Consider the following 27,539-nt stretch of genomic DNA (forward strand, 5'->3'; position numbering starts at 1 on the left):
TAGCTGACAGAAAGTGCTGTACATTGGAACTATAAATAAAATTACATGAGATGTAAATAAAAACCAAATAAAAGAAAAGTAAAATAATTAATTAAATAACTAATTCAACTAAAAGAGAAACTAAGTCTCACTGAGCAACTATACAAGATATAAAACATGACTTTCTTGATACAAATACATAGCCTGAAAAACATACACTAGAAGACATTAATAAAGGGGTATAAATACATTAGGACAGCGGTCCCCAACCTTTTTTGCGCCACGGACCGGTTTATGCCCGACAATATTTTCATGGACCGGCCTTTAAGGTGTCGCGGATAAATACAACAAAATAAAACTAGTACCAGTACCGAAAAAAAGAAGATTTATTCATAACACATGTGAAAAGACCCAGGAAAATGATAAAAACGATAACAAAATAACGCTGAAAATTGATAAAAACCCTGAAAACTATACATTTCACACCTGAGCCTCTACTCTCGCGGCCCGGTACCAAACGACTCACGGACCGGTACCGGTCCAAGGTCAGGCTGCATTAGGACATCGCTACATAAAGTGGCATCCTCATATCTCAGGGTTTTGTTTTTTATGCACATTTGTCACACTTACATGTTTCAGATCACCAAAGAAATTATAATATTAAACAAAGATAACTTGAGTAAGTAAATATTCAGCGTCTAAGGGATTACTTCATTTGTTAAGGGTACAACGCTGTCCAAAGCTATTTGACCCTGTGCGAAAAAGTAATTGCCTTTCTTTGTTAAATTATTGAACAACTGTTAATGTTACATAACAAAATTACTCCAAGACTGCACTGACAATTCATCCAGGAGTTCACAAAAGAACAAAAACAAACCAAAAAAATACAAACTTGTCTTATATTTGACAAAAAAAAAACAAAACATCTTGACGATCCGCTAGACTTTTGGGAAAATATTCTGTGGACTGAGAAGACAGAAGCTGACCATCTTTGAAGGTTTGAGCCCCGTTATGTGTATTATAAAAACAGTACTCCATAAAAAGAACACAATATCAACAGTCAAACACGGTGTTGGTACTGTGATGGACTCACAAGCTAGTATACTCATAGTACTGGTGCCAAGATTGGATAAATGGAAGCGGTGTGACAGCAAGGACAGAAAATCTGTACCACATCAAACTGGAGATCTGTCAGCTGTGGTGACGCCTCGGGAAATAAGGGAGCAACTCAAATTATCTACCTGTGTGTTGTGCATGAAGATTGCTGGAAGCCTAATTTTACCCTAAAGAGTCATCTCCCCTTCCCTAAAGAAATAATTACACAGCCTATAAACTGCATGTTTGCCATGAATGTTGAACAGCTAGCTGAAAGGAACGTGGCAGATGTTGGCAAATCATCAATATGGTTTGAGGAATATAATAAAAACAGCCATAATATTTAAAAATGCAAAAAGGTTTGTTTTTCTTTTTCTTGGCTGGTTTTGATTGTTCTTTAAATTTAAACTTCACTGTCTATACACAGTGTCTGTGTTCTATGATCTTTTTCCCCCCACAACAACGAACTAAAAAGCCCTTCATTTTTACAGAATATGTGGGGGTTGGGTTTCATTTAGTGAAAACCCACTTAATTAATTCACCCTGACCTGGAAAATACTAAAGACACGCTGAAAAGGCCAAGCTGTGAGGAAGAATGATAACTGGTGGCACAGCACCACGGCACAACAGCTTGAAGGTTTAAAAGAGGGGAATGGGAGGGTCAGTGCTCGTTTATTGTTGACTTTACTTATTGTCATCCAGTCTTTGTTCATATCAACCTATTCATGAGCATGTGGAGTTTGTTTGGAGAGGATCTTGGAAGTTGGCCGGAGTTAATGTCTGTCAGAACATAAAGGAAGATGACATTAGCAGCCCATCAAGGTCAAGGTTAGTGTTGGGTGAGTTAAGCTTTACTGGAGGGGGTGGGGGCAAAATGCAACCAAAGACCCAGAGGACAGGATGCACACCAACAATGGGCCAATAACTGTGTGACAGTATGTCAGTCAGAGGCCACTCTCAGGAGGGTAGACTTGTCTACGTGCTAACATCTGTTCCACAAGCACAACATAATCCCTTTGTGTTTAAAATCCATGGCTTCCTCCCTGTGCACAAACTAAGGCCCTCTTTAGAGAGTTTCCCCATCTTGTCAGTTGTTAAACTTCAGCTTCAAATCAGCTGTTTTGCATTTATTTGGCTTAAACAGATACATTTTCAGTTTTCAGATCTTCAGTTTTCTGTGAGGTAAAAATGAGTTCATGTACTGCAAATAAGGGTTTTCTTATCTTGGTTATTCCATTTTCTTTTTGCATGTATCTGCTTTCCCTCTGTACTCCATATAGGACATTTTTTTGTTACTGTTTTTCTTTGTCTTTTTTAAATAACTGGGTAACACAATGGTGCTGTTGTATTACCATAATGAGAGTACAGCTTATTTGAAGTGTCATCAGAACAATAGTGGGCTAATCTCAATGGGAGCCAAGGCCAAGCAGAGATTTGGTGTGCATGTGAGGAGGTTTGGGGGGGGTTTGGTGCACACATGGCACTGGGGTGAGCCTAATCACAAGCTCGCAGAAATCCTCACAAATAGGAGGGGGGTTGGGGATGTCCCTGGGGTTACTCATTTAGGTTTGGTGGGCATTTAGCTCCAGTAGCACAGCACGCCTTCGTTTAAACATGAGGACCTTTTTTTTGTTCTCTCTTCCATACATATACAAGGCTGAGGTAGCCAAGGGAACGTCACCTTATAGCAACACCAGCACGTACTTCAGCTGGTTCATAATAAAATGGACAGTTTCATCCCTCCCATTTCCTTTCTCCTGGAGTTTCTGTGGATTACTCAGCTTTCCTATTGTTGAGCCAACCTCATGTAGGCACAACAGTGTGGCACTCCTTTCCTTTCCTGTGATCACTGGAAAGTCTATAATACACTGGTGTTCTTACAGGCCTGCAATCTAACCTCAACTCCCTGCACAGTATTGCAAATATATTGTGATGTCAGATGGATAAACATGATGTGATGAATGAGAGTGAACCAAAGCATTAAAGCATTCTGTCAGAAAAGCAAAACGGTGAGTAAAAAGATGCTAAAAGGCTCCAAGGAGAGGAGCTGTGGGAAACTGGGGTTTGGATAGGGTTTCCCTTTGAATTTGGCACTGCAGGTGCTCCATTTGACATGTGCAACTAACATGAGCAAACATGAGCAAAATAAAAATGAATGGTTGGTTATATCAGAAGTTGTTGCACCTGGCCGTCCCCAAAATCTACTGAAAACCTGGTGCTATGGAGCTTTTTCAGCTCTCACCGCCAAAGTATTGTTGTTGTTGTCATTGTTTTATTGATTTGTCATGTGGTGTTTTGTACAGCAACCTGTTTGGATCGGTTGGAGAAGGCATTTAGCTGGTCGTGTGCCATTTTGCATCCCTGATCCTTTTCTAAAACTCACATTCATTTTTCCGTCGTGTAAAAACTGAGCTGTGGGAAATGTATAACACTTTATTCCACTTCGACAAAACGCTTCTCTGACTTCTGGTAAACTCTCATATGATCGCCATAAAAGCTGCTTGCTATTTGTGTGTCTATTGTGCACAGTTAACAACAACATAAATATATTGGGGAGGTACAACCGCAGTGCGAAGGGATTAACTATGCCTAATGGACTAAAACTGGCTAAGTCTGGTGCAATAGGGAATACATTTAAAATTACAGCGGTCTTACGAACATAAATTGCTGAATCGCTTTTTAAATCTCCATTACTGAAAGTAGTTAATCTTGGGCTTACTCTGATACAGTGTTTTGTTTTTAATTGTCTCTTCCGCTGAGCAATGGTGGATTTGGGCAGCAGAGAGCGCCTCTCTATTGGCTCCCAACAGCAGCAGTGGGAAATTCATCTGCCCCATCAGGGCATCAGTGGAAGGTAGCGAAGAGGAGGAGGAAGCCGGCAGGAGGCGGGGAGTGTGAATGGATGGGACTCGCCGTGTGCCTGGAGTGTGGTACAGAAGGTTACTATGCCGAGCAGGCAGCAGCCTCTTCTCCTCCTGGACTTTTCAGCACGACTTCCTCTGAAGCGGCTCCTCATTTTAGCAAGAAGTCTCATTGTGAAGAAGCGCCCGCTTTTAATAAGGAGCGCGTTTTTTTTGTCCTTTCAAACTGACCGGTGTGCGCTCAGACGCTCTGCGGACAGACAATAAGTAGGAGCGATCACATCACAACAAAAGAAATACGGTAAGAATGGTTTCATTCGTACGGAAACATTAGAACCGTTTGTTTTTCTGGAATAATCTAATGTAAACACAGTGTGAGGGGACCTGTAACAGGCTTTCTGGCAGCCACACCGTTTGTTTTGTTTGTCTTGGATTATCAATATGTGCTCATGTGACACCTGACAAGATGTTTGCTCTTCACCATACTCCAAGCTTGTAAATTAAACACTTCATCAACTCTTTGAAAAACTATATTGTGTGGCAAAAGTTTAAAAACACAAATCTTATGACTGTGACTATGACTGGATCCTATGACTGTGCAACCCGCCTGCGTTTTCCGTGACTACTACTGACCCAGTGTCAGCTGGGTGCTGAACTGTTGACATGTCAACATGAGTGACTTGCTGGTGTGTTTATGACGTTGTCAATGATTAGTGTGTCCCAGTCAGTAACAATTGTGGTGCGCCGTCAGGTCAGCATAAAACTGAACTCGTGAACATTTTTTTTTTTTTAAATGTAAAAGTCTTAAAGTACTCTGTGGTCAGCCGGTCATTCTCCTGTGTGTGAATATCCTGTTTCCTGGCCAAAACAAACAATGGTTATCCAAGCACGTGATATCCTGTATGGGTCTCATATGAGTGTATTGTGTAAGTGTGTGGATGGTGAAAAACAAAAATACTTTAAACTGAGCCTCTCTATATAAGAAAAGAAGTCAAGGCAAGAGTTTCTCTACTCTTAAAGTGGAATTCATTTGTGATGATACAGCTCTGGCATGAGGAAACCCAGTGACAGGAAGTGTGTGAGTGATACAGAACAAAGGCACGGGGCTGCTTTGTGTAGGTGACTATATTGAAATTGTGCCTCATGAGTGCAACATGTGCTGCCTGTCTTTCTCTTTTGACTCACATACAGAGGCAAACTGCAAAGGCAGCGCTGCTTTGTGTTGACTTTTAGTCTAGGATGTTCAGCTGCTTTTAATGGGGTCAGCGCTTCTGATTCAATAAAGCTATTAACTGTCGCAGAATATTCCAACGCTTGCCTCGGCACATAGGAGTCATTTGCCCATTAGAGTCCATTAACAGCCTTAACCACAGGGCCGGTTTTGAAAGGGTAAACAGTAATAAACACCGCGTCAAGTCCACCTGTGCAGTGTGACCTAAGCTGCTGACGTGTTCTCACCTCTCCCCAATGAACCTGCTTTGTGTTAAAAGTTGCTCATCAGCATTTTTTTCTTTCCCACGCATCTAATCATGCATAGGTATGAATGATAACATTTGTCAGTTAGACTATGTGATACAGTCACCATGCAGGTTCATGCAACCCAGCACTTTCAGCAAGCAGAAATCCTGCCAGACTGGTCTGAGAGATGATGTCTTCCACTCTGGGAGATCAAACTTACTATCAAAGAGTGCCATGTGACATGATGATGTAAACAGCAATTCTTCCAAATTTTATACAGAAGTATAAAATTTGCTTGCTCCTTTAGCAAGCTTGTGAAAACTTTTAAAAGCGGACATCAGGTATTTCAAGGGCACGAGATTCAGACAAAATATCATAAAACTAACGTAAAGTATGTAAAAGCGACATATTTAACAGAGCAGGTGTCATCTTAATCGTAACTAGTATCGTTTGAGCACCAACAAAAATCTGCATTAGTGCATTAGTACTGTATTGACATGACATTTTTTAACACTTCAGAGGTACAGAATGCATTCTTCACTCATTGTAACTAAACGTGTGTAAATCCAGTGCTTAGATAGCATTAGCTAACATAGTTTTACTGAAATGTTTAGATGCTGCCGGCCATTTACGATTTGTAGCTACCAATTTGTGGTAGGTAGCATCAGTTTACAGAAACTCTAGCAGAATCTCTGTGTTTATGCTAACTTTGTTTTCTCCCTCTGTTAAAAGCAACAAATCACAGACGAGTCTCTTGTGTGACTTGTGTTCAGAAATTTCTTTTAAATTTAAGGAAGCTTGAACTCGTGGTCTTAAAATGCATTGTTTTTGTGCATCTCCTCATTTCCTTTAATTGCTACTGCATGAGGGACTTCTGGAGTCTCAATGACTGCATTAACGGGAAATGAGTGAAACTGAATTCTTCATTTGTAAAACGAGAGTTAGCTTTGCAGAAATTCCAAACATAAAATAGATGTTGCCCTTTGATCATCTGACAGTATTCAAGTGTTGGGTCAAAAAGATTTCTCATAACTAAAGCAAAAAAATGTGTGTTGATTAGACCTCTCGGAGTGCTTGAGGTCTAATTAAAAGGTCAGACGCTGGAGTGTTTTTCAGCTCTGTGTTTGTGGGTCATCAGTAATCTATATTCGCAGTGGAAATCTATTCAGATCACCAGACCCCAGGACATCTGAATGAAGAGGTCATGCGGACGTTTAGTGAAAATATTTAGTCCTAAATGTTTTATCACTAATGTGTCAGTCCTCCAGTGTTTGCAGTAAATGACTCTAGTTCTTTCCATAACATAATCACTGAAAAGTTGTGTCAACAGGAATCTGTTCCTCATTGGTAGTGAAACAGCTACGCAGTGTGCAGACATCTCTTTTCCTTTCAGAAAGGACATCCTGAGTAAAACAAAGAGTCTGGACCACAGTTTCGCATTCAAAGCACAGACACTGGGAAATTTCCCACTTTAATTGCCAGTTTCAAAATTTGCAGTACCAAAAATGCCACATGTGTACAGTGATAGTTTTCGCTTGGTTGCTGAGGGATGCGGTCCTTTAATGCGGTGTGCTCAGACTCTGTTTGTGTGTTTATTTCCCTTCAGAATAAAGCAGAAAACACTTGCATCAACCTTGGAGAGTGGATCTGAGCTGGGTTTGGTATTCCTCTGGGAGTCTGTTTCCATATCATTTAGATAAAAGAGACTGCATTAAAACAAGCTCCAATCTGTTTAAGGGCAGGCCCTTCCCAGTTTGTGGACAAATTCCCCCTCAAAATGCATCATTCAAGACCACCTCCTTATGAATTATTTAAAGGATGGACACAAGGTTATATTCACGGGTTACCCACGCGTATCAGTGGCTACTGAACCAGGGACAGGCACAGAATAAAAGGGTAACATTTGTGGTAAAATAAATCACAGTTTCAACTGTGCATGGCTATATCAACATAAGTGTGTTCAACTTGGGCGAAACAGGCAGTTGGCGACCGTCTTGATAAGAAAGCTGGTCCACTTCAGAAGACTTTTGCACAGTATAGCACAGCCCACCTTTTTTTTTTAATCTTTATTAGATATTGCTATATAATGTTGTTGTTTTGTTTTTTTACACACAGCTAATGTATATACACTCCACTCCCAGTTCAAACTCCCAGTTAAGTCCAAAAACTAGCTGTGATGCATTACATTCAAACTCCTGCTTTCTGGGTGACACCGCTGTCCTGTCAGTTTTTCTACTTCCTCATTTGACAAGATGTTTATCTGGAGCATAACCCTGCAGGCTGTACGGGAGCCCAGTGAGTTAACAAATGACAACAAGGGGTCCCAACAAAGTATCAGTATCTAAAGAGAATAGAATTCAACTTTATTGTCATTGCACATGCACATGCACAGGGCAACGAAATGCAGTTTGCGTCCATCCAGAAGGGTGACAAGGTGCTGTTAATTAGGCATCTGAAATGTTGCAGTATCACTAAAGTGTCAGTGAATACAAGCCAAAAATCCCATCTTGCAATTTGTCTACTTGTATCACCAAAAGTGTTATTAATTCATTTTTATGGTTATATTTCTGCACCTTTAAGGGTCATGAAAGGATTCTGCTCAGGATCTAAGGTTGTCCACTCCACTGTTTGGTGTCACAGTCCAGTGCTTTATTCATCCACCGTCAGCCTCATCCTCTTCCTTCTAACGTTTCTTTGGTACATGCTTTGTTTATCCAAAGAAAGTCATTGCCTGTGACCATAATCCAGCCAGCGATAATGTTTGCCAACCTTGTGTAATTCGGAGAATAACTGAGGGTGTACAGATAACAGAAGAAGCAGTTTCAGTGATACTTGTTTCTATTGCTGCAAAACCCTGTCGTGGAATTATTATTATTATTATTTTTACTATGATTCCAACAGCAAGCGGGTCAGTAATGTTCCCATTTATTCCAGAGGATAAACAGTAAAACCCACATGAATGTGTTCGGGAATAACCGGTGTCCTTAATAAAGCTTCCGGGGAGATGCATAAGCTAGAGCGGACTCACTCATTATATCACAAATGTGGGAAATTATGAAGCAGTGGATACCAGTTTTTTGGCATCATCTGATTATTTTTAAAGAAAAAGCGTTGCTGTTAATTTGAGCCAGATACAAACACATACACTCAAAGTAATGATTCTTCATCCTAATTTTAAAATGCAAAATGCAACTGAAATATATAAAAATCAAAGATTGAATGAAAGAAAATCTGAATGTATACCAATTAAGTACATTTCATTTGACCTGATTGTACTTGTGTAATGAAATTAGTTAAAGTCAGATATTTATTATTATTATTATTATTATTATTATTATTATTATTATTATTATTAATTTATTTTGAGTGTATAGACCAGGGATGTCAACCACACACAGCCACCATGAGTAAAATTGCAGAAAAAAGTCACAATAGTTGATTCCACAGACTGTAGGAAAGTCTGTGCAATGAACTATCAGGACCTTTTTAATAAAATATAAAGTTTTTGTTCATTTATCTTTTATTTAATTTGGTGGAGTATGAATGGTAATGGGAGTGAACAGTCTTTATCAACAGGAAATCGTTGCACTCCTTCATGGATTAGAGTTTTTGTCGGGCCAATTCTGGCCCCCAGGCCTTATGTTTGACACCCCTGGTATAGACAGACACAGGCATTTGAATGCCACGTTGGTATCAGGATAGGCAAATAACCATTTTTAAACAATGTCTCTCCAACCACTTACATTTCCTGGTTTTCCCAACTGTCTGTATTCATAAGACTTCTTGAATCATAACACTGTGTACTGCTGCTCAGGTGTGCAGTTGAGATGTGGATCTTCTAGCAGACCTGAGCAGAGGAGCGCCTTCCTCCTCCCAGTTTCAGCCACATCCTCGGGCATTTAAGGGAACCTTGAACCCAACAGCTCGGTGCACAGTTCCGCTCCAGAAGTGAACACCCCTGTTTCTGTTCTTCCTCCTGCTCCTCATCATTGCCTGTTTTTTCGACTAGAATATAATTGCTGTGAGGCTGAGAAAATGAAAATAACAACAAAGCAAAGCCCTCCACCACCTTTCTTTCTATCTGTGCTGCTGCTGTCGGCTTGCCCGGGAGGTTTTTTTTTTTTTTTTTGGAGATATGGAGGGGAGTGACTCTCCCTGAAATGATGCCGCTTGTGCACCTCTCTCTATCTATTCAACAATCCCTCTCCTGTAATCATTCCCCATTTCTCTGTATTTCACTCCTGAATACACACTACACCCAGATTACACATTAGGAGAGCTGCGAGGTGGTGATGTAAAGGCGGGTGCTTAAAAGCCTGAATGTTCAGAATGAGAGTCCCTGCCCGGCAAATGTGTGTAAGGTAAAGGCGGAGGGATGGACGGAAAGGGCTTGAGTTGCTATTATTATCCTCTCAGGCACAAATGGAGAGGTACATGGTGGTGGAGCTGGAAAGAAAAAAGCAACCGTGCTTCCCAAGCAGACATACCCCACAGCTTCATACCCACAATGATCAATACTCCTCAGCTCTTAAAACCCCATGTGAGTGTTTCACACATTTAGTGCCAGAAGGGTTAGAGGCATGTTAAAGACACACACTGGAGACTTCTGTGAATATGCGATGCCCTCATAACTCCTCACAAAGTAATTTCCTGCTGAATTGGTTTGATTTTTTTTTTTCTTCAAATCATATCTCTATAAATTTATTTTGTGTGGGTGTGTGGCCGTACAGAGTGTATATATTGATGGCTGGATACTGCAGGTGCTCGCTCACTAGAGCGTAGCATTCATCATTAATAGAGGGGTTACCTGAGCTTCCTCTTGTACTGGGTTAATAGTGGAAAGCAACGCCCCCGCTCCAGCTAATACACATGCAGACACTAGCTGCTCACAGATCGCGTCCCCCGCAGTTTAGAAAGACAGAAATCATCCAGCTGCGGTCACCTTCACCATGGCAGCTTGGGATGAGGGGAGGAACTGGAGGAGTTGGGGGCAAAGGGGGTGGAGGGTGGGTTAGAGCGATCTGCAGGAAGTAATTATCACCTGCCCTGTGGACCGAAAACGAGCATCCTGCTGGTTCACTCAGACAGATCAGACTGAGCTCTTGGACATGGATGAGCGTCTGCATTTTAGCTCTAACATGCAGGAAAGATTTAGGAGTGTGACACAATGACAAGGAAACTGCGTCATAGGGGGAAAACCTGTAATTCAATAGAAAAATACGACTTTGATCTAGAGGGTTTTTTATTTTCAAGGTTGCATTGTGTTCCTAAGAGGCTTGTGTACTGGGTTTGTACAATGTGAGAGTACCCTTTAACCTACTTTATACTATTGTATCAGCCGTGTGCTTACTAAGCACTTCACAAAAGTGTGCTAAGCAACAAGTTGAGGTCTTCCCTCAGCAATGTTACCTGCAGAATCAGACCTGGACTAGAAATAAATGATGTCAGGACAGCATTTGATGACACTCTACACTGGACTTGGATGGAAAGCTGATATGGGGGTTGTGTGCAGGGCACAGTTATAACAGGTGTCGAGCACACCGGGAAGAAAGATGACACTCGGTGTCCTCAGGGGCAGGCGGTGGTTGTCATAGTGGCGAAGATGATCAGTGGTTTAAAATTTGTGTGGTTACATTTAAATGGTTTTCCAGAATGGACTTCTGAATATCATCAAAATTAATCGCATTACATTTTAGGCATGCCAGAAGTACCAGACATTTGGTAGTTTGTGGTAGTACCAGTAGAACTGCATGAGTCTCGATATCAAACCAAAATTTATCCCATGTACTTAATAATTGTAAAAAAAAAAAAGAAAAGTAGACGGGGTACTGTACTGTAGCGTTAGCAAGTTTAGCGTCATTAAGCTAGCTTACGCATTTAGTCATTACAAACATTTTAGCGTATGGACTGCAGCAGCTAGGGGCAACACTAGCTGTCAATATGGTAAAGTGTATTTCCAGATAACATAAGCAGGATAATACTTTGGATTTTGTTGAATACTGGACTGAAACTTTGTTAAAAAAATTTGTTTAAAAGATCAAGATTCCCGTGTTTTAGGCATTTCGTTAGACTAAAGTGTTTCCTGCCTTAAACAATGATTTGGATATTGCCATTTGTGAATCGGTTGTCAACCTCTGGCTCCAGATCACACCTGACTCTTTCTTATCAACTTGTTGGGGCAGAGCTGTCAGTGCAGCTACTTTAGTTGCATCTTCCACATGTTGGTTTTCCTGTGCTAGCGAGCACCATTCTTCTTCTTCAGTTGTACAAGGAAATACTAGAACACTTGTAGGCATATGCAGAGGTTAAAGTGGGATTTGGCAGGTGGAAGAAATCTAAAATTGGGTGTAGAAGGAAAATAATTAGTTAGAAATAAATCGTATAATAATAGATTTTGCTTCTTATACAGCCGACTGAGTTCAACAAGATATAAACAGAAGATTTAAATTTCTAGTTTATAAAATTTCACTTGCAGTCCTCACCTTTGGAAATCTCTCATCTTCCTCTCTTGTCCTGTGCTTCTCTCTCAGTCACACTTTAACATTCTACCACGTAGAAAAACGTTGCTCCGTTTACATTTGCTGCTCTTCTGTTCTACTAGCATATTGCTAAAGTACTGTTACCGCAACTTTACATCTGCCCCTTGAATGCATCACAGTGACGATGAGGGAAAAGGGAGGTTTTGAAGATGTAAGCAGGCTATGTCCTTATTTTCCGAGTAAACATCACCATGGCATCAGATGGAAAGGCATGAGAAATTAACTCATTTGACAGTATGAATTAACCTGCCCATCACATTTAATTGCTCATTAACTGAAGGTGTCAGAATGTCATTCCAGGCCTGTTTAACCTCTGGCCGTATGCAGCTTCCTTCAGTTCCAGAAGAATTGCTTCCCTGGTAGAAACGCTGCAATAAAAGACAAACAAAAAAACAATATCAATAATATACCACTGTGTTTTCAGAATTTTGGTATTGAAAAGTAGTGTGCTATTTATTCAGGTAACAACTCTGATTTCATGTCATAAAGAAAAAAATTCAAACATTTGCAACATTTTCTGCCTTTATTACTTTTATCAATATTATTATTACAACTCACAAGTTATTTCAATTCAAAAGGTGACTGGGCACCAATAATTTGCACTTTGCTGACAACTTTTGCATGTTGTCTTTATCATTTTCAGTCAAGCCACAAAATTAGAGTTCAGAAAGACTCAGATCCTGTTAATGTTTCTGCTTTGATGCCCTTCGTGTTGTTTTCTTCTTGCTTCTTGCTCGCAGACCACAAAAACGGTTACATGTCATACTTAATGGTCTCTCTGGTTTTAGCTCAGTTTAGGTCTCCGCCTGCTTCACTCACTTCGTCTGATGTTTTTTGCTGTTGTTGTTGGCAGTCTTGGTCAGTCTGTCATTCTGTTCTGTGGGTCTCTCTGAGTTTTTTGGCAAAGTTGTTTTTTGGAAGCTCCAAATACACAAAAGGAGAGCAGCAAGTGAGGACTTTCAAGCTGTAAAAGCAAAACGATGAACTTAAGAAATTCTCAAATTTAACACAGAGGCAGGTGGTTTGTTTGTTTTATGACCTCTTTTTTTTTTTTAAACCAAAGAGTTATTTAAACCAGTTTCAAAATGCAAATACGGATTGGTTCAGCTTTGTGCTTTGCAATGCAGCCTAGTGGACTATATTTTTCAGCTACTGCCTCATCTTTCTTCCTAATCTCAATTTTTGGATGCTTGTGTGTGTCTTTACCACAAGAACTGGGTTCTTTGTCTGTGCTTTGAGCACTTTTTCTGTCTTCATGGCAACTCCTAAGAATATTTACAGTTAAAATTTTAATTTGCTCTCATGTGGTGTGTTTTCAAGTCAATAAAATATTGAAAAGAAATGAGACATGTTTTCCATCTGCTGTGTAGCAGCTGTTTCAGAATTTGTGACCATATAAACAGTAAAAGTATTGAATTAGACATGCTTGCAGCAGTAAAGCAGGAACAGATGCCCTGTTTTTTTTTTATATTTAGGCTCTTTGCACTACAAACTCCATGCACATATAAATCCCCATTTGACTCGCAATGAACTCAACTCCACTTCAAATCAAGGCACCTCATGAAATTGCTCTGACAATGCCAGCACCTTTGGGAGCTCTCGGCCCGCTGAGAGCGCTTGTATTCATACGACAGGATAAAAATAGAGGTATTCTACCATATTGGTGGCTTAATACTGACAGTACAGTATTCCCATAAGACCTCCCATAAGTCTTTACTTTAAAGTGATGTCTCCGTGAGTCTCACGGGTTCTGCAGTGTGCCTGCGCAGGACAGGGGGGTAGACATGTGCACTTCACAGCTGCACATCTGTTGTGGTTTCTCAGACATGTGTTATATGGCCAGATAAGGCCATATCACTGATCTGATTATCTAGTCACTAAATTGGATTGGGAATGATAAGCCAGAGGGACTCGCATGTACAGATGCAGATATCATCTGCCAGGTCTCTACTAATCGCAAAACGTGGCCACAAAATGGATTTAGACACTTCAGAACGGAAATGTTTTGATTTAACAGATGGGAACGGGAAGACTCAAAGGAATTTCTAGTGTCGATAACTTTACGTGTGTTAAGGGCACAATTTCTGTTATCAGATGAAAACCTGCCAATACATCAGAGTATCAGATCACTTACCCGGGGTGAAAATCAGATTAAGAAGCAACATTAGGAATCAAATTGAACATTCACAAATAATGTAACCACAGATACTAAGAGTAGCATTAATGCAGGCAGGCTCAGCCACAGTACCAGCAGATCACATCTGCTGACATAATTCTAATAAATTCCTCTGGGAAATTTCTTATATAGGGCACCGACAGCTGCTGTACCTCTGCAAGCTGCTTGGCAACCCACCTTCTCCTTGCAACCTAGCTCTCCCTGTTATGCTGTATCCAGCTTAGTCAGTGTGCTGGGTCTCAGATATAAATGACTGCGGAGCAAAGATTGAAATGCATTTTTCAGCCAGCTGGTGAGCTGTTTTAAATATTTGCAAATAATTGTCTGTAAAGTGTATGAAATTTGTATGAATTGTGTCATAATTTTCCCAGAGCCATCTTTTTAAATTGTCCAAAAGTAACTGATTGACAGCTGACTAACAGCTGTATTTCTCTTTAAATTCACTCGTGACTTCTGATTTCGTGGGGTTCCAAAGCATCATATTTCAGTTTGTTGTATTTGCAAAACAGTTCTTAGTGTTTCAGATCATAATACAGATTTAGATCATAATACCCTCTCAATAACTTCACCCCGTGCATGGCCTCAAGGCTCATTACAGACTGATGGTGTCTCCTCCCCTCCCCCCTCCCTCTGCTCCGTCCCTCTTTGTTTCACTGGGATGCCTGTGGTGATGTGCACAGTGGCCATTCATTTTTTTCGTCACTTGGATATGATATTGAAAACTTCTGACACTGGCTCTTTATGCTTCTTCTAAGAAATGCCTGGGCAAATCTGTGCACCCGCAGTCCCTTGAGGCAACATTTTGTCGTGGCAGTCAGTGTTGGGCTGTTGGTTCATATTGTGGCCTCTAGGCCCCCTGCACCCTTCCCCCAGCTCCTGACCTCCTCCTCTTCATAGCATCTGGGTTATTCACACACATGGTTTGTCGTGGCCTGTGGCCTCCAGCGTGCCCCTAAGGGCCATCCTGTACAGCAAGAGGAGCTGGCCCCAAATCCCTAGTCACAACCCAAAAGCCGATAGGTGCATGGTGGCAGCCTGAAGCCCCGGGCCCTTGTCTCTTTCCCCGTCTTCCTTTCTTTTTCCACCCCCCACACTGCCCAAACACACACACACACACACACACACACACACACACACACACACACGCAAAGCTTTTCTGTCTCACCAATGATTGCCAAATGGAGCTCTATCACACAGTGTTAATTGGCTGTAATTAAGATGTTTTGTGGTTTCTTAAACAGATGCGGTGACAATTTCAGTCAAGATGCATAATAGATATCTCTCACTTACGCTGCCTTGGTTGTCAAATCTGAAAGCTTTTGTCTTTAAAGGATTAGTTCTTTCTGATTTATTGATTTCAAGCCATGTGTCAGGGGGAGGTTAACAACAGTGAGAACACACAAGATGCATAACATCTGATATTCAGCGTAGCCATGCTTGCACTATTAAAGCCCTTTAAAAAGTAGGACATAGACTATGCATGACCAAAGATGGCCTTTTTAATGTTTTATGTTCCACATTTGTTCATCTGTGATGTATGATTACAAATCATGCTCTGATCGGGTGTCATGATCTCAGACAGCTGTGTCCACCTGCTAAATTTCTAACTACAACTGACAGTCGGGAAGCGTGATAAGTGTGTGTGGGTAGGGTCCTGTGAGGAGACGGTACTGTAAGTGAGAGTGCCGACCTGCGTGCGTTTGTATGTGTGTCAAGCGTACTGTCCAAAATGTCTTCCATTCAGTGTGTCAGCTGCAGTCTCTGTATGTGGCAAAGCTCGTCAGCTGCAGGCGTGTGTGGGTGACAGCTGTTTCCCTGCCCTGCTCCGGCTCTGTTCTGTTCACCGGGAGGCCTACCCCGTTTAGACTATTAATCTACCACTTACTGTACACGGTAATTGCCATCCCATGTTGAAAAGAGCCCCGGGACAAGAAACCGTGATGATCTTGGCAGCGTGGCTCCCCCTGTCATGCCCTGCCTTGTATTCTCTACAGATTCAAGCCTATTAACACGAAGCTTCAGGGATAGAATTTGGCTAAATTGTAACAACTTGCCTGTCTGTACTCTTATTACATTTTCAATCCACATGTCACAAGTGAAATAAGAGCTTTATGTGAGGAGAAATGGTGTGACATTGGCAAAAAAAAAAAAAAAAAAGCATGAGGAAAACCCTCCAAACAGAATAATTTACCACAAAAGGATTGCCTCCATTTGCCCCCAAGGGTTGTCTGACACCCTGTTACCCCATCTGCTGGCAATAAAGGTGCATTGCAGCGTCCGCAACAATGATCGTATTCTGTCCGAGGTGAAGTACAACAGCAGCTGGAAAAGAATGAGCCTTTAAGTGAGCACAGCCTTGTGAAAGCACATGACTAATTCAGAGTGACACAAAAGTGACATCAGAGGGGGTGACGGACCATGCTGTGACCTCATGGTATTTACGGCTGCTGTGACAGTGGACGATAAGAGGGAACACAGGTGATAAATTCTCTCTGTGAAAGCATTTATTTAGCTGTCGAGTAATCACTTTACCTTGAAATGAGTGGACAGATTTGTACTTGCAAGCTTGTTTTGTGTGAGATTTCAGAAGTTAGAATGAGTGTGTCACTATGATCACCAGGAGACAAAGAAACCTATCTCAGGCATGCAGAGATCAAAGCTGGTTTTGTTGTCTTTTTATGTTGTTTTTAAGCTTCAAGCTCATTTAGATTAATGGCACCCATCTTTACAATTTTGGTTTGTGCTCATGAGTTTGCAGACACAAAAAGCAGAAGATGCGCCATTAGTCACGATTGGCCGACACCACAGAGCCCAAAATGCAAGTAACTTGGGAACATAATGGAGCAATTATGTGCTAATTAGCCACACATCCCCTCTAAGAGTTAGAGACTGAATGACTATTCAATATGAGATTTAGTATTTGAGTAGTTGTCACAAGGTGTATACAGTACTGCATCTGCCCAAAAAAGCAGTTATTTAAGATTTAACATTACTTACAGATCACACAGAGTATCAGATAGATATTCTAAATATGTATCTACCCAACGGATGATATTAACTTTTATCTGGAAAAGTTCATATCAGTTAGTTCCTCTTTGAAACTTGGTATAGAGAGTAACACTGTGTGTCTTAAAGACAGCATCTGCATGTCTATACACTGATAATTGTTTGTTTAACCAGTGTACCTAGCTAATTTATTGTTCACTCTACATAATGAATGTACCCACTACCAAATGGGTTCATTTAATTTTGCAAGAATCAAAGAGTGATCTTTTTTTTTTTTTAATGCAAGAAATTGTTTTCAGGCAGTTTAAATGCTTATTAACCAGGCAGTTTATGTGACATGCTCTAAGTGGAAAGTCAAGATGTTTACATGGCAGAAATGTGTGCCACAGATGCATAAGCCCCTGTTCATGTTTCAGAATGATGTGGACCAGAACACATCGGCCTCCTTTGCACACATGGCAAGCACGTGTGTGTTCAACAGCAGCAACAGTGTCCACCATATGTTTGGCTCTCTCGACCGCTGCCCTCCAGGCAGCTGTGGCTTTGCACGCCTGTCCGTGTTTATTATAGTTAGCTGCAACTTCACATTTAGGACAGTGAATCCTTTCACTTAGAAGTAGATCCATCTGATTCAAGTGAGATGGATTACAACATCACATGTATTTAATCCTTTCTGGACGCTTGTTTGCATTTTGATATGATTTTAAAATGAATACAAGCAAATGAAAGTGTATCCCTGGCATGCTGTTCGGTACAGTGATGGCACATTACCAATCTTTTGTTTGCCAGGGGCTGCCAATCTGAAAAAAGCTGACTTAAATGAAGTAGGAAGGGAGCTAAAATAGACAGTAGCCTGTGCACTTCCTGCACAGAGACGGTGCATGCATAGCTGCGCACACAATGCATTTTAGATACATGGCAGCTCCTGATGGGTGCTAAGGTTGTGTTTGTTTACACACAAACCTTCACTTCCTGCCCTGCTTTTTCATTGGTAATTAATAATACACAATTTTCACTAATAGGCTCCTTCTCTCACCTCTGTCTCCACCCTTCTTCTGTGTTGTCATTGCAGATGTAGCAGACGGTTACATTGATCATGTGCATTGAAACGGCACCTTGTTGTCTGTGGCCACTTTTAAATTTCTCAGAAACTGGGATCACATAGACAAACATCAGGATATTGCTTCCATGTGAGCCGCAGCACTCTCCCATCTCTCCTTTCATGCTGTTTTTGCTCAACCTTCTCCAAGTTGTAGGTCTGACTCAGGTGTTCAGCTCACGCGTGAAGTTCACCTATTATTTACAGCCGTATGAAAGGAAGAAACAAGGCGCGTTTGCATCAAAGCCCTCCCAACTGATTTTCCCCAGACGGTATCACTTTTAGTTTTGCCTCGTCAGTTTTGCCAGCCATGCTGATCCAAACAGGACCAATTATTTTTAGTGCTTCTGCAGAATATAGTGGGTGGGAATGTCTGGACTCCTCAGGAAATTGCTCCCCACATCTCAGACAAAGTGACGGACCATTCCCACACCCTTTCTCAGACAATGAAACTGAAATAAATGCTGAAATAAAAAAGTAATGCGAGAGATGTAGTCATTCGCTTTTGCCCAATCCCCCCCCCCCCCCCCCCAAAAAAAAAAATTCAACATTATACTACTGTGAGCCACAGATGAACGAATGTGGGACTTTAGAGTGGCCAGCTGAGGTTTGTTCGCATGTAAGTTGTATTAGTATACAAGTGTGTTTATGTGGTGGGAGATGGAGCCTTTGCAGCAGGGGCTTTGTGGTTCTGTCCTGCCCTCCCCTGCACTCTGTGAGGCAGTGTTTTGGACTGGGGCCCAGGACCAAGCCGGAGGCACGCTGCTCTGCTCCAGCCTCTCCAGAGCGCCGACTCTCACTGACATTACATCAGCTGGGGGAGACATAGTAGACTAGTGTGTGTGTCTGTGTGTGTGTTTGTGTGTACTGGATTGTAAGTGCTCCCTTTAAGCTTGTTGCTCTCAAGCAAAACAAAGTCGTCCGCAGATCAGCTCTTCTACTCATTCTGAAAGTGCAAGGTGTCACCAGTAGAAGAAGAAAGAAAGGTGGCCAGCGGAGAGAAAGAGCATTCGGACATGGCTGTGCGTATCATACGTGGGATGGAGGATCTGGTGGCATCGGGTAGCCAGCTTGTCTGGAGCCTGGCGCATCAGACACTGAGGAGCTGGTACAATCGTGGGCTGATGCCATGCAGACGCTTCCTAGAAGCCTGGTTCAGGATTGGGAAATGCTACCAGGTATGAGGGCATTAGTGTAAATATCTCAAGTGGGAGGAAGTCAGATAAAGCTGATTTTACTAGCTGCCTGGGCAGCACTTGTGATTAATTACTGTATTGGATTTTTATGGCCAAACTTTCCTCTGACTGAAGTGAGTCAGTGCTTTTTTCCTCATCTGGCTCATTAGTGCATGCATGTGTTTATTTGTGTGAACGTGAGGAGGCACAGGCTGCCTCATGCTGAGTCACAAAGTCTGTTTTTTTAACAAGGGTCCCTCTCCCAGGACACGTGGTAATCATTTGGAAAGCAGCGTGACCTGCCGTTTGATCTCAGCGTCCGGGTAACAAGGGGCACTTCCAAAGTTTTCTTTGAAATGCGTGGTTCCTGGAACACCTGAGCGCTGTCTGCATGGTTTACGTATCTTACTTTCATGGACGTCATCTGGGCAGACTCAGGTTTCTCTCTCGGGTTTTGCTCTTTCCCTGCATGCTATCATGTGAAGGTAAAGTTCATTTGTGTCTTTGAAAGAGCAAACAGAAAACCTGACACTGACTTCTTTGAAAAGGAGTTCTGAAAAAAGACAGGTATCACATCCCTTTAATTTTAAAGCAGCGCTATTTTCATTTTCATAGTACTTGAAATTGACTTCCTCAACCCCCAAAATGCACATAATACAACAATTAAATGTAAGCATTCCTCTATGTCACTGAAAAGTTTGTTGTTTCCTAGAATTAATCTCTGAAGCATCAAAGTGAGCCTGTCTGTGTAGCTTTCAGTCTGTATTATTTGTTTAACCTCTTCATATATTTATAATATTAGAATTTTGTTTTCCTTTGTATAACCACTACTTATCCATGTCAATACAGCCTGTATTATTTGAATGAACTGATAACTAGATTGGGAAACCATGGGTTAATTTAGTGAGTTGATAACCTGATTTTAGTCATCATAAAGAACGATACAAGACCTTGTTTCTGCTGTGCACGTTATTTTACGGAGGACAGGATACCGTTATAGACACTTTTAACAAATAATTAAACATTGACACGGAGAGTTAAAAACTTATGGATGAGAGGCTTTGTGTCCCACGCAGTTTTAGATAGTGAGCTCACTTTAACGACTGGCTGTGAGTTTAAAATCGGACCATTATCTAAAGACCTTTGTCCCTTTCTTTCTGTTTTGATGTCCCCGGCTTACAACAATACAGCATTGATAGATAGGCTCTTGGAAGGACTGTGGCTTGGACAGCAACAACAACTCATAAAAGGGTTGCTATAGTGATTAATCCCTGTTTAAACAATGGACATTACTGTCATCTACTATAATTCTTATCAAGGCAAATCTTTTTATGTGTGGAGTTCAGGAGAGTCCTAAATGCAAAAATGTGGCTAAGAGATAATATAACAATATCAGCTTTAATACGACTTAACCAAAACTGTTGCAAGACACAGTTCAAACATAAACCAGCAGAAGGTCAAACAGCACAACACCAAATCAGAAAACGGTAAACAGATAAACTGATGACTAACAAAGGGAGGACAGGAGTCTAAATACACAGGGAATTAATGAGACTCTGGTCAACGCAATCAAGAGGCATGTGACAATAACAAGGCTAGAAAAAAAAACCCAACAACAACAAAAAGAGGGAGTAAAAACGTGACATGACGCACACGAAAAGATAAGAAAGAAACACTGACAGACACAGACAAGAAAGCCCAGGAGACACAAGACAAAAGAGAGCAAGACACAAAGAAGTATGAAAAGAGAACCACATAATGGGCAGACCACAACAAAGCTGCCAAAGATGTGTTTCTCATACAGTCGAGCTGCTGTGATTCTTTATGTTTGTCTTTGGCAGAGATTCAGAGGCTTAAACCTTTGGACACGTGCACAGTAGACGGAGGAGGTCATTTTAAAATCTGGAACTTTACAGCTTTCAGCAAAATTATGGCACAATAAAAAGTTAGCATGACTGTACACACAACTGAACACACACATCCAGCTGTCTCTGGAAGCGTAAGTCTCACTGAGGTTTTGGGTGTTGAAAAACAGCAGCTTGGAAAAGCAGCCTGTGCTGTATAAAAGTGAAATGACTGCTCTGTTGTGGTGCTGAGAACGATATGTCCTAGTACATTTAAGGTTAACAAAGTGCCAGAAGACGTCTTCCCTGCCTGTGGTCTCCCTGAATGGAGGTCAGGGTGACCCTCAGTTACCTCCAAAGAGGCCAAATCCCAAAAGTTGTCACCTCAAGTAGGGTAAAGACCCTGCAATGACAGAGGAAAAACCCCCAACAATCAGACAACCCCTATGAGCAAGCACTTGGAGACAGTGTGAAGAAAAAAACTCCATTTTAACAGGAAGAAACCTCCAGCAGAACCAGGCTCAGGGAGGGGCAGTCATGTCCTGCAACTTGTTGGGGGTGAGTGGAGGAAGGCAGAACAAAGGACACTGTGCGAGAAAGCCAGACTTTCAAAATAAAAAATGACATAGCATAGTGGTGTGTAAACACGTGGAGAGTTCCAATGATGGAGAAATGCTCAGTGTGTCATGGCAAGCACACAGCAGCTGGGGCCTATTACATCTTAACTAAATGATCACCTGATCCAGCCCCAATGAGAAGCTTTATCATTATCACTATAAGCTTTCTTATATGTTGAGATTGTGTTTGCTGGCGCTTCTTCCCTCTAGTGTGTTTCACAGGCTCAGTCTACTACAGGATATTACAAAAACCACTTTGGGCTGGTCAAACTAAGAGGGAATGAAGTTTTTGAAAGATGAAATAACATTGAACCATGTCAATGTTTCAGCTGTGCTTGTAGTTGAACTTCCTTTTGACAGTACCAAGCTAGCTGCTTCCCATTGTTTCCCATCATCATGCCAAGCTAAGCTAGCAGCTGCTCATGGCAGCCTTATATGCAGCTACTCTACAGACAGGAGTGTTTGAATAAAGCCTGCAAATATGAAGTGTGTTCATAGTACATTGTAACAGACCGATACCTCCACTAGCAAGGAATAATATATGTTAACACAAGGAAATAACTATAGCAGTGTCGCTGCATTCCTCAGTGCTACATAGGAATCCCTTTTCTGTATTAATGGCACTTGGAGTGTGCACGTCTCAAATGATCAGAACCAGATCAAAGTGTTGGTGGCAGCTCAACACGCTGAATTAAAAAATTAAGTTATAAGTTATCACAAGACAATAATGTTTACGGTGCTCTGCAGTGAAAGACAGTTCTGCTGACTGCAACATAATGAGTCTTACAAACCATTCATCATAAACAATAGACTGGGAATTCAATTAAACTCTGGAGGAGGACATCATTGTCTTTCACTGCTCTTTCTTTACAGCAGAGGAAAAAGTGGGATGACAACATCTTAAATGTTTTCATAGGACTAGTGTTGATGCAGAGGAAGGATATGTGGGTGAAAAGGACACACCAGCAGACAGGATATGGGATCCTGTCTGGCGGCAAAAGAATCTCCATGTCTTTTTCTGAGATTCACTGTGGCCTTATAAAAAGCAGACCTGTGGCCAAAGTGTTGCCAGTGGACTTTTAAACAATAGTTTTCAGACATGTAAAGAGAATGATGTTGTGAAGACTTTGATCTTTGGGAGCGTGGGTCCCAAATGGGTGCTTAGCTTGTGGATTTTCTTACCTATTCACTCCTTCATCACAAAGACAATCGTGACACTGAAGAGGGCCTGAAAAGAGGCCTGAAACAGTGGAGGCACAGCTTTGAGCTGAGACGCACAGGTGGATGTGGAGACAGTGAGGTGTTCTGGTGTTGTTTTACAGGAGTTGTCTTTGTTTCTCCCCTCTAGATGACAGAGGGCCGCCTGTGCCAAGTTCACCTCCTTGATGACCGCAAGCTGGAGCTGCTGGTTCAGGTACGTCACCCTTTTAATTTATTTCACATTGTATTTATGGTGTTTTATGTTTTAAAAAAATAATAATAGTAGTAGTTTAAACTGAGTTCCTGCATATTATTTAAAACTTTACAGCCCAAGCTTTTGTCCCGTGAACTGCTAGATCTGGTAGCATCACATTTTAACCTGAAGGAGAAAGAGTACTTTGGATTGTGCTTCATAGATGACACGTAAGTACATTTCCACATGTGTACACTTTAATGCAAAAGTGCACTTGAGGAAAATTTACTTTAACAATAAAAGGGAAATAATTGAAAAATAGCTGTATTGCAAACATGATTTTCTTTTTTTTCTTTTGCAATTATCCCTGCTCAGTGGCCAGAGTAACTGGCTCCAACTAGATCGTAAAGTCCTCGATCATTACTTCTCCAAGACTTCGGGGCCTTTGGAGCTCAAGTTCCTTGTGAGGTGAGTGAGTGTTTTACTGTAAGCATCAGCCTATCATGTCTTATTGTTCTACACACTATAATAATGAGAGCCCCGTTTTGAAGCAACATCCACTGTTTCGTCATGACCAGCAGGTGGCAGTAATGGAACATGGTTTAAATCCAGCTGTATGTCTTCCAAACAGCATTACTGTGTTGAACATGATGATGTGCTTAATGCTCAAACACTGGCTGACTTGCACTGGCAATCTGTTTCTAGTAAGCCTTACTGACCCAAAATAAACTTTTCACAGGTTTTACATTGAGAAGATCACCCTCTTGAAAGACAACACAACAGTGGAGCTGTTCTTCCTAAATGCTAAATCTCTAGTGTTTAATGTAAGTGTTTGCGAGCAAAATGTGTTTTATATAATATATATGAGCAAAGAAAATCAGCTCACAGCAGGCTATGTGAAGTTTTTACATCTGAAGCAAAATATATATATATATATATATATATAATTTGTATAAGGGTATCCAAAACTGGCATTTTAATAAATTGCACACAATAGCTGATTGCATTATGGGAAGATGCATAACAGCTCTGGGTAAATTAATTTTGAGTAAATATTAAGAAAAAAAATCTACATGATGCACATTTTAAAAATAAAACATGCACAATCTTTTCTACAGAATTAATATTGCCCATTTTGATTCCCTTTTGTTTTAGCATGACAAATCACAAATCCCCATCATTTTGCTTCAAGTGTAACAACTTCCCATAGCCTGCTGTGCGCTGATTTCCTTTGCTCATGGTTCTTTACACTGAATTGTTGTGCCTACGTAATATTTATTCATAATATACTGTTATATCTCTCAGTAGGCCCTCTACCACCGCTCAAGAGCAGAATGCTGCTTTCAGTGGCAATTGGAAACCACCTAGTGTTGTTCTAATTTACTAACGGTGTTATCAAAGTCGAATGTTAATGTTTAGGGTACATTCAAACAGAACAAAAGGTTTCAACACAGAAATGAAAAACTCAGAGCTCCGGAGTCACTTTCCCTTTGTATTTTAGTTAAATTATTTATAAAAAATTAAGCAAAATTATTGTGCTACTTGCTGACAAGAGTTAATAAACGTTAATAGATACTGGTGTTTGATTATTTTTAATCATTTTGAAATAAACTGTTAAATGTGTGAAGTTCTGCGCAAATTTGCTAAAAGAGGATAGGGGAACGTGGGGTATACGAGGAGCACATGAAGGCAGCACGTGATCAAACGTTGCGGTTGCCGTTTTTTCTTTTCGCGGGGAGAGCAGACTGATCTCCATGGGAGACGCAGACTGTTGAACCTGCTTTCGGACCGTACCACTTTGCCGAGGGGGCAGCAACTTCAGTCAGGGCATTAACCCAGGCTCTCTCTGCACTCCGGTGTGTGCGTTACGTTTTAACGAGTAAACGACAGGATAAATTCGGGGACTGAAAAACATGTTAAATCCTCTTCACGGGCAGTTTTTTTTTTGTAACACGGGGTTGACTTTGCGAGAGTGGTTCAGTCGGTAACGGTGGGACCGAGGTACGGGACGGGAAGGTTTTTCTCTCAAGTCAAGTGTTTCAAACGGGCTACACATTGTCTTTTTAAATATCCTTGCCAATTTTTTCTTCTTCTTCTTTTTTTTAACAACAGGAGACCATTGAAGTGGAGAGTGAAAATGTGTTCAAGTTAGCCGCGTTCGCATTGCAGGTAAGAAAGAGTTTGTCGCAGCCTTTCCAGGCTAAAGTGTTGTCACTCAGCCCAAACGAGGACGCTCGGTGGGCTCGCAACATTTGAAAATAGTTGTCTCTTGAGGAGGGGGGGGGCTACAGTCGGAGCTGTTGTTAACCAAACTGTGCCTTTTTATATCAACAGTGACGTCTAAAATCACCTTATGCTTCGACTACATGCTTGCTTTTAGCTATTAGCTATTGAAATGAATGAAATTCTAAATTAAACGTGTTGATGTTTACTATGTAATGTTGCCTTTGTAGTGACTGACCTCTGCGGTAATGTTAGCTACTAGCACAGTTTATTAAGTCTTGACTTTTCTAGCAATATTTTCACTAATTTCTTTGTTTTCCCATTTTTAGGAGGCCAAAGGAGATTACAGCAGGTAAGAACCCCTTGAAATATTGCCTGGCTCAAAGATCTTTATTACATCAAGTTGATTTTCATTCAAAACAGTACTATCTGTTGAAGTTTAGAAAGATGTTTTGATGTATTGGATAAACGGATTTCCATACACATTTTTATAAGTTAAGTTATGCACTTGAATGCAGGCTTTGCATAATCTATAAAGTATTTGTTCCTGTCATCTATAAAGGAAGCAGAGTTTGCCAAGTTCATTGGTCAATTCTGTTTGTTTAAACGATAGCTGTCTGTTAATGTACAACTTGCTGGCTCAGATTTTGTATTATGGTGGACTTATCTGAGTTAATAATTTTGTTTTTCTTTTCTTTTTTTTTTCCTGGTTGCTCTTGTGGCATTTACCTGAACCTCATGTGGCTTGGCATTATCCACATAGTGCTTTCAAAGACAGATTTACTATTAATTCCTGCCTTTGCGTATGCAAATGCAATGATGCAATGTGTTTGTGCTCTAAACATGTGGAACACTTTTTACAGATTTACTTTTTGGCATGTAGTGATGGCGTCATCTATTAATAAATGTCACGTACCCTAACAAACATGGCCTGAATGACACATGTACAAACATGGGACGTAGTGTACACGATTGGGTCGATGACACTGGTGGGAGATTCTGTTCCAGAGCTCAATAATCTGTTCACTAGTTGTGATAATGCTTTCATAGTCAACTTGCTCTCAGAAGCCTGCCTAGTGATAAAGTGTGGGGGGGGGGTTTTTGTTTGTTTTTTTTTTGTTTTTTTTTTTCCCCCCTCCAGTCATAGAAGTGAAGGACATTTGCTGCCACTAGTAAACACTGGCCTGTCTGATTGAATGAGCAAGCAGCTTGAAGCAGCCTGAACCTGCATGTGTTGTCTCTTTGCTTTGCCTCTAAAGGCCTCTCCGTCCATTGTGCAGAAACAAAGATTTGTGCTTTGTAAGGCGAGTGCGCTTGTGTTGTTTGAATGGCGATATATATGCAATGCTGAAAATGCAGTTCAACCTCTTGTCAAACCTTTGCCTTTGTTCTCCTGCAGAAAAAAAGGGAAAAACACAACTTGGCTGCATCCGCTTGTGCTCATTAACTTGCTCCGTTTTCTTACAAGCGAGACTGACCTGATAAATATTAATTACCATTTATTATAGCTTCAATGCAGATTTATTCCTCTTGTGTTTCATTTCAGTGTGTTTTGATTTCAGGCTTGTTATATCCTTAAAGTGTAACATGCACTTTACTGTCTGAACTTTCAGTTCATGTGGGTGTAGGGATGGGCTGTACTTTGCCCTGACTCTGAAAGCACAATAAAAGAAAACTGGCCAACAAATCTGGAAGAATCAGAGAGGATGATGGGAAGTTTCCAAATCAAACAGTTCTGTTTTAGTTTTTTGGGAGTTTCGTTAGTCTGTATTTGCAGGGATATCTACTTGCATTGTGGTTGCTAGATTTTAGGCTGTAAAACACAATAGATTTTGTTTACTTTACACATTAATAAATAGAATGGATTTCCCTCAGTGGCAAAATACTTTTTTCCTTGTCTGACTTGATCATAGCACCCCCATCCCATTTATCTACCACTATTATTGTCCTGGTGCATCCCCCACTTCTCTGTGGAAGTATTTCTCATCCCTGTCAGTGATCTCCTTTATTTCTACTCCTGTGAGAGAATAGGCCAAGTAAATCCCCTCAGGAAGCATATGAATGTGCCTCCCAT

At 41.0% G+C, this 27,539-nt stretch overlaps 1 protein-coding gene across 4 annotated transcripts in view; it reads left to right on the top strand.

The window, feature by feature from the left end:
• Positions 1-3,984: 3,984 nt before the first annotated feature.
• Positions 3,985-27,539, top strand: part of frmd4ba (FERM domain containing 4Ba) — a 41,831-nt gene continuing 18,276 nt past the window's right edge. Inside the window, exons 1-7 of one of the 4 annotated variants that reach the window (XM_040003366.1) lie at positions 3,985-4,236; positions 23,198-23,263; positions 23,378-23,472; positions 23,618-23,710; positions 23,982-24,066; positions 25,355-25,411; positions 25,795-25,817. In XM_040003366.1, coding sequence (XP_039859300.1) covers positions 23,198-23,263; positions 23,378-23,472; positions 23,618-23,710; positions 23,982-24,066; positions 25,355-25,411; positions 25,795-25,817 — 419 coding nt within the window. In that variant the 5' untranslated portion in view covers positions 3,985-4,236. Of the gene's footprint in view, positions 4,237-18,908; positions 19,392-23,197; positions 23,264-23,377; positions 23,473-23,617; positions 23,711-23,981; positions 24,067-25,354; positions 25,412-25,794; positions 25,818-27,539 lie in introns of those variants that run through there. The other 3 variants (XM_040003363.1, XM_040003364.1, XM_040003365.1) reach the window with 3 other exon arrangements.

The sequence above is a fragment of the Simochromis diagramma genome, unplaced genomic scaffold (genome assembly GCF_900408965.1).
Source record: "Simochromis diagramma unplaced genomic scaffold, fSimDia1.1 OVJJ01000646.1, whole genome shotgun sequence".
NCBI classification, from domain to species: domain Eukaryota; kingdom Metazoa; phylum Chordata; class Actinopteri; order Cichliformes; family Cichlidae; genus Simochromis; species Simochromis diagramma.